The sequence below is a fragment of the Lates calcarifer genome, linkage group LG1, assembly GCF_001640805.2.
Source record: "Lates calcarifer isolate ASB-BC8 linkage group LG1, TLL_Latcal_v3, whole genome shotgun sequence".
Taxonomy (NCBI): domain Eukaryota; kingdom Metazoa; phylum Chordata; class Actinopteri; family Centropomidae; genus Lates; species Lates calcarifer.
Genome location: NC_066833.1, coordinates 15,869,882 through 15,882,260, shown reverse-complemented (window position 1 = coordinate 15,882,260; position 12,379 = coordinate 15,869,882). Strand labels below are relative to the sequence as shown.

Genomic DNA, 12,379 nt, shown 5'->3' with positions numbered 1-12,379 from the left:
GTGGTGGCAGCAGGACTGGGCAGCCACAGTTCTGCAGGCTGCGCACACGACGCTGATATCTAAAAAATCTATGCACCCACATTGCGTCTTGTTAAAAAACACACCGATACCTTGATGTCTCGATGTGAGTGCTGCTTAGCCAAGTTCGCTCTGTGTCAGCAGCGACATTCCTGTGACAGTATGTTCCAGCAATGTAGTGAATTATCTCATCAGCCTTGCAGCAGTGGTGGAACACTTTGCGCGAGTGTGTGTGTGTGTACCTGGACACATTAACACAATGCATGCATGTTTTTGCTGGTGGTACAGTCTGTTTTGTTGTGGAGGAATTTAACAAGTCTCTTCATAAATTCCTCCCAAATGTCACTCTGACCAGCAGTCCACAGCCACCGTGTACCAAAAGCCGTTAACATTCGGCACATTTTATATTTTGAGACCCATTATTACGTCCAGCATAGTAACACTGTCATAACCTAAGTAAGAAAGTTTGAAGTGATTAAAGGGTTTGTAGCTTCATACTAATTAGCCTCAGTGTTTGCATCCACAGTGTATGTGATATTAAAATTTAACTGCACCTGCCACAAAGTCAGTAAATTCAGTATATGCCTGTAAGATGCATGTGATTGTGTGCATTTGTCTGCCAAATTTCAGGGAGGAATGAACATATGGACAGTTTGGCATGTGCACATTCTGTGATATTTGCGCGTACTAATACAACATGAATGGTGTGAAAAATATCCCTCATCTTGCAGTATATACATGAATAATGTTACCACAACCTGGTAGTGTCTCATATGTTAACACTGCAAATATTTACCCCGACGTGGCTCATCATGTTAGGGAATTCACGTTTAAAATCACTTGACTTAAGCAAAGCATTTTCTTTGTTTATGTCAGACAAATACATATACATACAATTCCAGAGGGGGAAAATGTACCCAGAGGATTTATCTTCATCTTGGTACAAATGAAATGAAGTGGTATGTTGTTTCACAGTTTTCTAACTTTAGGGTGACAAATGGCAGACTATTTGACTGTTTTTGTCAAGTAAGATAGTTTATCCTGTTTGCTATCTGCTACAAGGCATTACTGTATGTTAACATCCGTTTTTGGGACACCCAGTCAAACTTAGAGACACTGTTGTATTATTTGGGTGAACGTTTTGAACACTGGGTATATGCACGTCGGGAGTGTTCTTTTTAGTCTAATGCTCAGTTTGTGAGTGAGTAATAAAAGATTTACAGGCTCAAATAAGGGTTAGTAAGATTTTGAGCTTGTGAAATGATGTTCAGAAATAGTCTGAAAGCCTGTGATTGTATGTGACCCTTTGTAAACCTGCGAAAGAACTGCTGCATATAACTTTTAAGTTTGTGAATGTGCCGAGAAGAGTTGCAGATGTAGGATAAAAAAATAATTAATGTCTGAAGAAAAATTTCCCTGCATTCCAGACACAAAGAGAAAAAGAAATGGTTTTGTGAACATCTGAGTGCAGATATTCAAAGCAGAAAACCGTTCCCACGCTGTGTACTACACTGAAGTTATGCACATTTCTGAAAAGGGACAGGGTCAGAATGAGAATTTCATAATGGTATTCAAAAAGCTCAACATTTCATCTACCCTCATATGAGCTCATAATAACATTAAGAAAAGCTCAGCACTATATCTTTTATTTGTGGTGTGTGTCTGTGACGTCGTCCTGATTAACATGGCACCATTACTAGTTTATTTTGGTTAGCGTCATAAATTTAACTCAGGAAGATGCACTCACTTCTGAGAACTAACAGAATTGTGTCCACATGTTGGCAGCAAATGCTTGGTCTTGTTTAGGGCTTCAATTGATGATTATTTTCATTACTGATTTTCTCGATTAATTGTTTGGTCCATTAAAATGTCAGAAAACGCTTATCACATCATCCCAGATTCCTATTTGACATCATCAAATGTCCAAACAACAGTCTAAAGCCCAAAGATATTCATTTAGAAATGATATAAAATGGAGAAAACTAGAAAATCCACTTAAATTAATCCAATCAAAAGCCAATTATTATTTTTTTGATTGACTAATCAATGAATTGACTGTTTGCATGATTTTTGTTTATTCATACTTGGATCATGATGCTTGATATATCCATTTTGCCCATCTTGTTGTGTAATAGGATTTGTAGAAAAACATTTGGTATCAAAGACAAAACTGGTAACTTCAAAGTATACCCAGCCCTGCACGTGTCCTGTAACCGCTCAACAGTAGTGTTGTTTTGGCCTCATTGTGTGTTGTCCTGAACTAGCCTGGTGACCTGAATTAACTATCGATGCCTGCTGGCTAAAAGTTCCAGTTCCTGTCTCTACTGTCACACTTTGTTTTTGAGTAATACTGCATATGTATGCAAAATCATGATTTGTCATTCTTGTTATATTGTAGTGGCAGGCTGATTGACGAAGTAACCATGGTAACACACTGCAAGCATGGATTTCTGATTGGTTCACTTTGGGGTTCATTCATTTCAATGGAAGTTCAATTTAAATATTAAGTGAACATAATCATTCACTAGTCATTAGTTGTTATTTTATGAGCAACTGGACCTGGTTATGGACCCACAACCAAGTCCAGTTACCATCAAGTCAACTTTCTCGGATTGACAAATTATGAAAATGATTTTTCGGCTTTACCAGATTAGTGTGTGAAAGGTCATGCTTCACACAAACTTCGAGTCAGTCATTTACGGTGCAAGAAAATGCCTTTTCTGATTGCTTGGTCATTCCCTACGCACCATTGTGAGATCTCACTGTGAGCTTTGTGTGTGAGTGCACGCAGACTTTTCTCACGGTTTGAGGAAGTGTGGAGGCGTCATAGAAAAGGCCCTGCTGGAATATGTAGGCAGAGCCATATTCCTCTCTCTCTCTCACACAAACACACACACACACACACACTCTCTCTCTCTCTCTCTCTCCTCTCTCTCTCTCTCTTAGAAAGTCTATTTCTGTCGTTACAGAAGCCGTCCTCAGTTTCTCTTTCTAGACTTGGTCCTGGAGAGTGAAGTTCTGTTGGTCTCCCCAACCCCTCACTTTTTTTCTCCCTCCCTTTCCTCATTCTTTGATCGTAATCACATTTTCAGTAATTGGACCACTCACTGGTTATACAGAACACAAATGAGCAGGAACACACACTGTGCGCATCAACACAGGCACAATTTGCATCAAAATCAATAACACTGCTTGAAAATAAGCACAGCCAGCCAGTATGAAAATGGACCAGAGCAGTAAACCTCAGGGTTACTGTCTCAGACAAAACATTGACTTTCAAGTGTTGAAATAACTCAAGCCATGCAGGGTTAATTTACCTAACCAGTTTGTTGATTTAAAGCTCACTGGAAGTCTAGTCACAGGCTGATAGTTTGTCAGAGGTCAGTACAAGATGGTCACTTCCATGCCTTATGGAAAGGCCAATGTCCTATACGTGGAGGTGGTCTTGTACCACAGCATGCTTCATAACGTTTCTATTAAATAACGCCATGACACGGGTATTAAGCGGCACTAATCCACTCATTAGTATGATTCTGTTCCCACTGTGAGCTGCGAGCACAAATGTGTTTGCGTCTGTCTCAGCAGCTCACCTAAAATTAGACAAATTTAACAAAGATGTTTTGATTATTTTATGAGCTTGGTCTTTTGGCTCGTGTACAGCCTCTTCTGCTGCAGTTTGTGTGAAAGAGACCTACGTTAATATGACATGAGCCTCCTATTGATTCAGACGGGATGAAGGTGTTGCGTGTGAGGATTAGTTGCATAGTTTGTGTGGAAGTTTGGGGATTTAGTTCAGAGTCTAGAGGCAGCGTGTGATGTAGTTATATGATGCACAGTCTTGCCTGGTTGTCTTTTAACTGCCAGCTGATGTGAACTTTAGCCTTTGACACCACTAAGGAGGAGGGAGGGGGGTGGAGGGGGCAGAGCACTGTGAGGCAGAGGGAGAGAACCCACTTAACCAGGAAAAAGCCTCCACGTCGTGATCTCAAGGGAGCAGAGCCAGCTCCTGACTGAGTGGACAGGAAGGTATTAAGAGGAGAAGGGGTGTTGGGGGGTGGGGCATGTGAAAACAGATTCCTATCTATAGTGCATTAGCATCCCAAACATACAGAGTCTTATTAGCTTATGATGACTTTTTACTGATAATAATTCTGCGTATTGCATTGGTCAGTCTATACATTATGCTTGGTGAGTTTATCCAGTGGGGATAGACCAAGACTGCTGGACCTCCTGAATGCTATTCCCTATTGATTTGTATGTTTCCTGATATAAAAAATGATGATCTATAATGTCAAACAGGCAATGTAATGAGTTCAAGTCTTTGTGAAAATTAAAGTTGCATAAGTTTCATGGTCTACAAACATATTTCATTGTGGTTTTTAAACATTTAGGGACATTTTTTTGCTCCTGTTTCAGCTCAGCCATGATACCCATTCAGAGTAGATCAGTACAGTCACAATTGTTCATCCTAAGGAAGTATTGCAGGAACCAATGGGGGCTAAACTGGCTGTAGCTAAGGAAGGAGGCCATATTGTTCTGACATTCAAACCTGAAATCTGTCTAACACAAATTGACTTCTCTAATGAGGAGATTATTCCTTCACATGCTCCAGTTTGACTCTGTGAGATAGTGACTAGTGAGACCAATGTTGTAAATGTGCTAAATAGCTACTTTGCTAAGAGCATTTTTCTGTCTCTCCATCTTTAGGGGATAAGGATGGCAGCAAGGTAACAACAGTTGTGGCCACCGCTGGCCAAGGCCCCGACCGGCCACAGGAGGTGAGCTACACGGACACTAAGGTTATCGGCAACGGCTCGTTCGGCGTTGTCTACCAGGCTAAACTCTGTGACTCCGGAGAGCTGGTGGCCATCAAGAAGGTCCTGCAAGACAAGAGGTTTAAGGTAAAACATGCACACAAACAAAGTACAGTATATTTAAGCTTACTCAACCTTCTCACTCGTCAATAACAGAAAAGAAACAAAAAGGGCAGAGAGCAGCAGCTCTGTGCGCACACGATGACGACGCACACAAACATGCACTCATAGTTATCGTTCAGTTTTCTTAAAAACAATATAACCAAAATAGGGATTTGTTGAATTAATGAATGTGACTGAGTAACTGTGAAAGAACATGAATGGAGTGATTTTTCACAAGAACAGTAAGATCAGACAAGCTGCAAAACAAGAAAAACCAAAAGAAAAACTTCTTAACCTCTCCCTGCGTGCATGTGCGTGTTTTCTTGCAGGAAGTGTGTATCTGTGTGTGTGGTAGTGGTGGTAGTGGTGGTGGTGCTGGTGGGGGTCTTTTCTGCCACAAACAAACTTGAACCTGTAAACTCTGTCATCTGTCAGGTTTAGTTCAGCTACCACAGAGGAAATGTCATATTTCCTTCCAAGCAAAGCTCTGCTGGAATCCAGTTCCTGTGCTTTGAATAGATTTGACTGATGGCTTGTTGTTTCTCGGCTGCTGCGGCATTGTCTCTCTGCTCCTGCAGTCGAGGGGGCCCTCAGTGTCCCCGCTGCTTGTTCACAGCTCACAGATAAAAGAGCTGAGACTGCCAAGCCTGCAGGACAGCTGTTTAGATTCTCATTAAGTTTTATAGGCCTAGGAGTTAGGGGGCAGCACCGACATGATCAGGCCTCAGTGAAACTAGAAACATGTTTAATATCTTATTGAATCATGATCACTGTCAAAATTATACCTGTTATTTTTGACAGGTTATATTAAGCAGAGTGGCCTTATATAAATAAGGAGGACAAATTATTAGTAATACCTCTCAGTATAATACAATATAATTCAGCTGATCCACAAACATCTTGTTGAATTAACACCTCTCTTAAATAGCTAGGCTTTATTGCAAGGTTGTTGTATTATACTGCATTAGTTTTAAATGCATGCACCTAATACACTAATAACAGTGATAACAAGGATTTTTGTGAATGTTATGCCCAGGATTACACTGATCTCTCGTATACACTCTACACATTAGTTCTCAATTAATATCACATGTGTCCTGGCTTTTACAGTACCAGGCACACACAAGTGCACAGTTAGGCTGATGCAATACAATGTGTATTCCATATGTGCAGTGCAAAACACACACAACCTGCATGATTCTGATCCACACAGGATTTCAGCTTATTTAAACTTCTCGCAATTATAAAAATACAGTGAACGGAAATTGGTAAGTGGGCCCTTAAAGCAAAAGTTTGACGGTTTGTGAAGTAGGCTTTATGCTGAATATGAAGCTACAACCAGCAGCTGGTTAGCTTAGCTTAGCACAAAGAGTGCAAACATTGGAAAACAGCTAGCCTGGCTCTGTCCAAACATAACAAAGTCCACCTAGCAGGACCACTGGCCCATGTTATGTCACTTGTCCCTTTGAAAATACCCAGTAAATAAATAAAGAAAGTAATTCAGGTATATGGTGTGTCTGTGTCTAATAATGGCTTAGCTTTATTCCCTCCGCTACGAGGGAGTCTTGTCTCTTGCTCATTATTTTACGGCTTCTCAGGAGAGTCAGGGTGTGTTAGCAAGAGATGATGAGAAGAGTGATGGCGGAACAAGCTTCACCTCCTGTGAGAATCACTGAATTTTAGTCACACGTGTTTGCTTGAGTTGTTTTTTTTCTTCTCGTCTTGGGACTGCTGTGCTGAGCCGACCGGTTCTGCTAAATACTTGAGCAGCCCACTGCCCTGGGCTTAACCTTTAGGAGGTTTAACACGTTTTTTTAGCAGGTGCTATTCATTGCTACCAAAAGTCAGAGAAGATAAATGATGTCACTTCAACATTGTGTGTGTGTGTGTGTGTGTGTGTCTGTGTCTGTGTCTGTGTCTGTGTCTGTGTGTGTGTGTGTGTGTGTGTGTGTGTCTATGTGTGTTCGTGTGTTCGTGTGTTGAGGGGCGGGGAGTTGACCATCTGTCACAAAATACACAATGACTCTTAGAGACAGAATCACACACACTCTTGTGACTGCTGGCCTTGGGTAAGTCATATCCTTCTCTTCCTGTTAGCCCTCGGTTAGCCTGTGGTTACCACATACTAGCAAGTTGCATTTTTAAACAGCTCAGTGGTCACCCGAAGATCATATGCTGCTTTCTTCTTTAGGTGCTCACTTTGTTCTTCAAAACAGACCCTCTCTACTTTAGCAGTCTTTGTCTCTGTGTGTCTCCTTTTTCTGTTTCACCGCTCCTACATGCTCAGCCTGTCCTTCCTCTTGAACAGCTTGTTACAAAAAATTAGGCAAACGAGAGCTAAGACTCCTCACATGACTGCCAAGCACGCGCCATCAAGTGTGTGTACCCCGTTATACACAAACGCATAACCAAACACCTGCGTTCTACTTTCTTCTCATTCCTCCTTCAAAAGCCTTTTCTCCACACTCCCACTGCTCGTCTGTATCTGAGCCTGTATGAGCAGAACCATGGTCATCCAACATCATGTGTGAATGCTTTATTTTCTCTTACCAACACACACACACACACACACACAGTTACAGGTTAAACATGGTAATCATGTGAATAAGCTCTGTATTAGAGCAGAGCTGACGAATGTGTGAGACAATCTTGGTGGGCCTATAGATTCCTCCTGGTGCATTATGGGATCGGTCCTTCCCCTCTCCCATCTGGGGGATCACATATCAGCCTATTGGAAAATGGATGCTCGCATTACTCACACACACAAACACACACGCACACTGTGAGAGCATGTCTGGTGGTAGTTGCTCTTATGCAACAATTTCTTTATTTTTCTTATTGTCAATATATCTCATGAGAGGAACAAAACCACCAATTAACTTATCTAACAGGTATTGTCTGTGTGGTTAAAGCCTCACACAGCTTAATTCCTGTGTTAAAGACCTCCATTGTTGTCCAGAGACTATTAAAAACACATCAATGAGCACACTGTTGCACTGGGTGACATGTTTATTCATGACAATGGATAGATGGACACTGTAGTTTATTTTGCTGTTAACACTCACTGGAGATGCAAATGTGTGGTAGTGCGTAGCTGAAAATAGTTCACAATGAATCCAGTATTCCCGCTGTTTTAAGAAAACACTTAATCCACATATTTGTGCCCTGTTTTTAACAATTTACATCTTCATTTGGAACAGACGGGCTTGAGACCGACCACAGTGAAGGTAGGGAAGGCAAAGCACTAAAAGACAGACTGAAGTAAATCTGCAAGAATCTTAATTTGTTGAGTTAAACCTTGGTGAATTTGATGCATGAATTTGTAAATGACCATTAGTAAACGGCAGTGCCTAGACTGATTTATGAGCTAGCTTATATCATCACCATTAGTTTTATTTAACCATCTCTGTTGTTGGAGCATTAACTGCTCAATTGAAAAGAGACATGGTTTACAGACGGGAGTGGATGGTACACATCCATCTATCGAATAACGTGTCTGAACTCATTGTCCTGTTAGCAACTAAGCTAACAAACATGCTAATTAACAGTTTTAAAGCTGGAAATCTCTGAGTGCCCTCTCCCCCAGTAACTCTTAATTGAATTAAATGATGTGGAAGATCAAAATTTCAAAGGCGTGTGCGACCCATTCAGAGAAAATAGACAGACACTTAGAGAGTCTTTCTAATTGACTACTGCCAGCTAGGCTAGTGTGTTAGCCATTAGCCATTCGCCAACTATGGCTTACGCATTGTTTGTCTTGTGTTTTTGTGGGATTCATTGACAATATGAAAAGTATAATAACTACAGTCTTATCCTTTTAGTTTGATCCACTACCTACATTTAATATCATCTATAAGCTGTTATCGAAGTAGAACAGTAAAACATTTTGTTGTGTGTGTGTGTGGGTGGAGTGCGATTGCTCTGTGCTGTTAAATGTTTTGGGAAACTGGATGTGGGTTTGTCTGGCAGTGTACATCAGCAGAATGAAGTGCTCAGGTGTAGCACTTCCAGCAGTCTACAACTGAGGCATTCTGTCTCTCTTTCTCTTTTTCTCTCCATCTGTCTCTTTCCGTCTCTCTCTCTCTCTCTGTCTCTGCTGGCTTGTCTGCTGACACACTGGAGGATGATGACAGGTCAGCAGGAATGACTGCAGTATAACTGGAGCTGGGCAGGGCTTTACTGAACAGCCTGTCTGCTCCTCCTCCATATGGTACCACCTTGTTCACACAGACGTACACATGCACACACACACACACACACACACACACACACACACAGCAAAACATAACTTCAGACACTCCCACTAAGCTACTGCAAGAAGGCGAGGGCGTTGCCTGCAGTGCATAGTGGTTCGATGGCTGATCTGTGACCCACGTGCTATGATGTCACTTTATGATGTAGGGGGTTGTGTGTGTGTGTGTGTGTGTGAGTGAGATGTGTATAGTGTGAAACAGCAGCGTGGGGCGGCTGTGGAAACCCTATGTGTTTGCCTGTAAGTGAATTAGCCTGCAGGGGTGGGTGGCGAGGTTGTTCATAGCAGGCTATTGACCGACAAGATGATGAGGTCTTTCTTTAGTGGACAGACAGCTCGCTCTGCCCTGTTAAAAAATGAATGAGAAGGGATTAAATCCTCATAAAGTGGCAGAAAAGTGTGGAAGGACAGCAGCATATCTCCCTGCGCCAGCCAACATGGTTCTGACCCATATAACGGGGACATCTCATTAGTCACCGAATCAGTCAGTCAGCTGGCATCACAGACAGTTTCTCACTATTTTGTTAACCACATTCAGTCAGGTGGTTGGCTCGTCAGTCAGTCACATAGCTACTGTATACAATCTGAAAATTGACAACACTGGCTTTGCAAATGCAAATATTTGCTGTCTTCTTAGTCTTTCATGATAGTAAACTGACCAGCAGTCCAAAACCTAAAGATGTATAGTTCTCTGTCACATAAGATCAAGAGCAGTATCCACAATTTTTAGGCTAAAACGAATATTTGGCATGTTTTCTTGAAAAAGTACTTTAATACTGAATCAGTTCATTAAAATTGTTTACAATTAATTTCTAGTACGTCATTAACAAATCTTTTCAGATGTAAATTAATTAATCTGTTAGATGATGATCATATAATCGACAATAAAAATAATTATTAGTTGGAGCCCCACATAATAGATCATGATTGATTCTTAAACCATTTTCCTCTGACCCCAAAACATAAAAACTGTGTTCCAGATGAACATTCAGCATCAAATTATAATTCATATTTTTCACTTTCAGGTCCCTCAGAGTTAATTTTTTTCACCTTCCACAAATTATCATCTAAACTTTATGGTCAGTGGGTTAGTTGGTCATCCAGCCGGCTTCTCATTTGCTTGTCATTCAGTCATGTGCTCTCAGTCAGTTAAGGCTCATGAACTAGTCTCCTTTTACATCAAGGTATCTGTGAACACAGTTAAAGTGGTACAGGGCTGACCTGTGTGCTATTCTTTTACACCAAAAGAGTAGCCTTTGTTTACATGCAGGTCAAATGGTGCAACAGGTCATTGCATACTCTGTGGTCAGCAAGTTATTTACACTTCCTACAAGGGTCTCACCAACCTTTGCTTGTTTGCCAGTTAACTCCAGTATTCAGCCTGCCAACCATGGCATTAGTCGGTGAGCTAGTGTACTTTGTCAGTTGAAATATACACCTGAATTTTCTCAGTATGAGTTGGCTATAAGCTGATTAGGTATATTCCTTATTTAATTCTGCATAAAAGAATCAAGTTCCCCTGACACCATTCTTTTTACAGAAACCACTGAGCACATATACTACAGACAAAAATGTTAGCTTTCATATTATGCTGATACTTATTTCCATTTATTATTATTATTATTTAATTTTAGAGAAAAACAAGCAGCTATTTTATGTAAAGCTCACATCCCGCCTAATAACTGAGTAGCTGTAATAAATCTCATATTCAGAATATTAATATGCATGTCACTGCACTCAGTATGGATGCCCTATGCTGTTATTGTGACCATGCCAAGTACAAGGCCCTTATTCTACCATTCATATTGCACAATAGCAAAAGTCAAATTGTGATGTAATAACTGCACTACTCTGCCACCAACTGATTTTTACTTTTTGTCTTTGTATTTTGCTTCCTTTCCTGTTTTCTGGATTCTGACCATCCCCCATTCAATCTCTACACTGGGGTCCACACTCTACCAAATGTTACACAAGCAGTTAAGATCAAGTCAACACAAAGCTCTATGATAAAGAGGAGGAGGGAGAGAGGGGGAGAAAATGTGAACTATAATGGAGCTGTTAAAGCTTTATCTAATGCTTGAATTCCTGCCCACCCTTGAGAATGTCCATATGCACAACCATTTTCTGCATGGACACGCTGTATATGAATATAGATGGAGTGCTCTATCAGGGTTCAGTGCTTACATTTTGTTTTAGTGGCCCTGTGAAGGCCTGTGGCTCATCAGACTACAGGACCAAGACACTTTTTTCACTTAAACTCTTTTTGGTTCCAAAGTTATCGTTGCCTTTGATGGGAAAAGGCAACATGCCACACAGCACAGAATTGTGTCGTCATGTTTAATCCTGTGGGATCCAGGCCTCCATGAAGGAATGAGTGTCCATTTTTCTATTTATCAGCATTCTTTTGCTGCTACCACATCCAATTTTCTCAAGTACTGATTCCTGACAAACTGACACATTGAGCTTGTGACAGTGACATGGCTGACAACAAGTAGATTGTTTGGCAAGATTATTAGTAGCATGTGTGTTTTCTGTCATAAGACACAGCGAAAATAACGTTTTTTAAAGCATTGTTTGATACGGCCATGTTGCAACCATTACTGCTGAATCCAGCTATACTGATGTGTAACACCTCTAGTTTCCTGTCAGGTAGATAACCCTGAAACTAAAGCGTCCTTTATTATGCTCTGTGTCCACTGGAAAGCTTTCAAGGTCCCCTAAATGTCCACAGACTCACTCTAAAAACGAGCATGACAAATGTCTGAAGCGTAAATGTAACGTGTCCTTCATGTTTTTGTTTTGTTTAGAACCGTGAGCTGCAGATCATGAGGAAGTTGGACCACTGCAACATAGTCCGCCTGCGCTACTTCTTCTACTCCAGTGGAGATAAGGTAAGTTGGGTTAAGTGTTCTTCATTTTGTGTATAACCTCATCTCCTTTAAGCATGGAACAACTTGTGAGTATATCACAAATCAAAAAATAAAACATTTTGCAACTAATTTGTTTAGCCTCAGTGCTTGATACAGATACATACCACACACCCCTTGTTGACGTTAGGATTAGTTTTTGAAGTAACTGACTGAATTTTATATGCTTTGCATTTTTAGAGCCACAGAGACTGCACTTTGCTTATAAAGTGAGTCTGTGCTAAAAACAGTGTTACATGTTGCAATCAAAATCTATTTTTAAATCA

The 12,379-nt window shown here is 40.8% G+C and overlaps 1 protein-coding gene across 4 annotated transcripts in view; it reads left to right on the top strand.

Annotated features, from left to right (window-relative positions):
• The window catches only part of gsk3ba (glycogen synthase kinase 3 beta, genome duplicate a), a 29,589-nt gene that overhangs the window by 4,311 nt on the left and 12,899 nt on the right, over window positions 1–12,379 (top strand). For all 4 annotated transcript variants that reach the window (XM_018678278.2, XM_018678276.2, XM_018678279.2 and 1 more), the window contains exons 2-3: window positions 4,726–4,919; window positions 11,994–12,077. In XM_018678278.2, coding sequence (XP_018533794.1) covers window positions 4,726–4,919; window positions 11,994–12,077 — 278 coding nt within the window. The remainder of the gene's footprint in view (window positions 1–4,725; window positions 4,920–11,993; window positions 12,078–12,379) is intronic.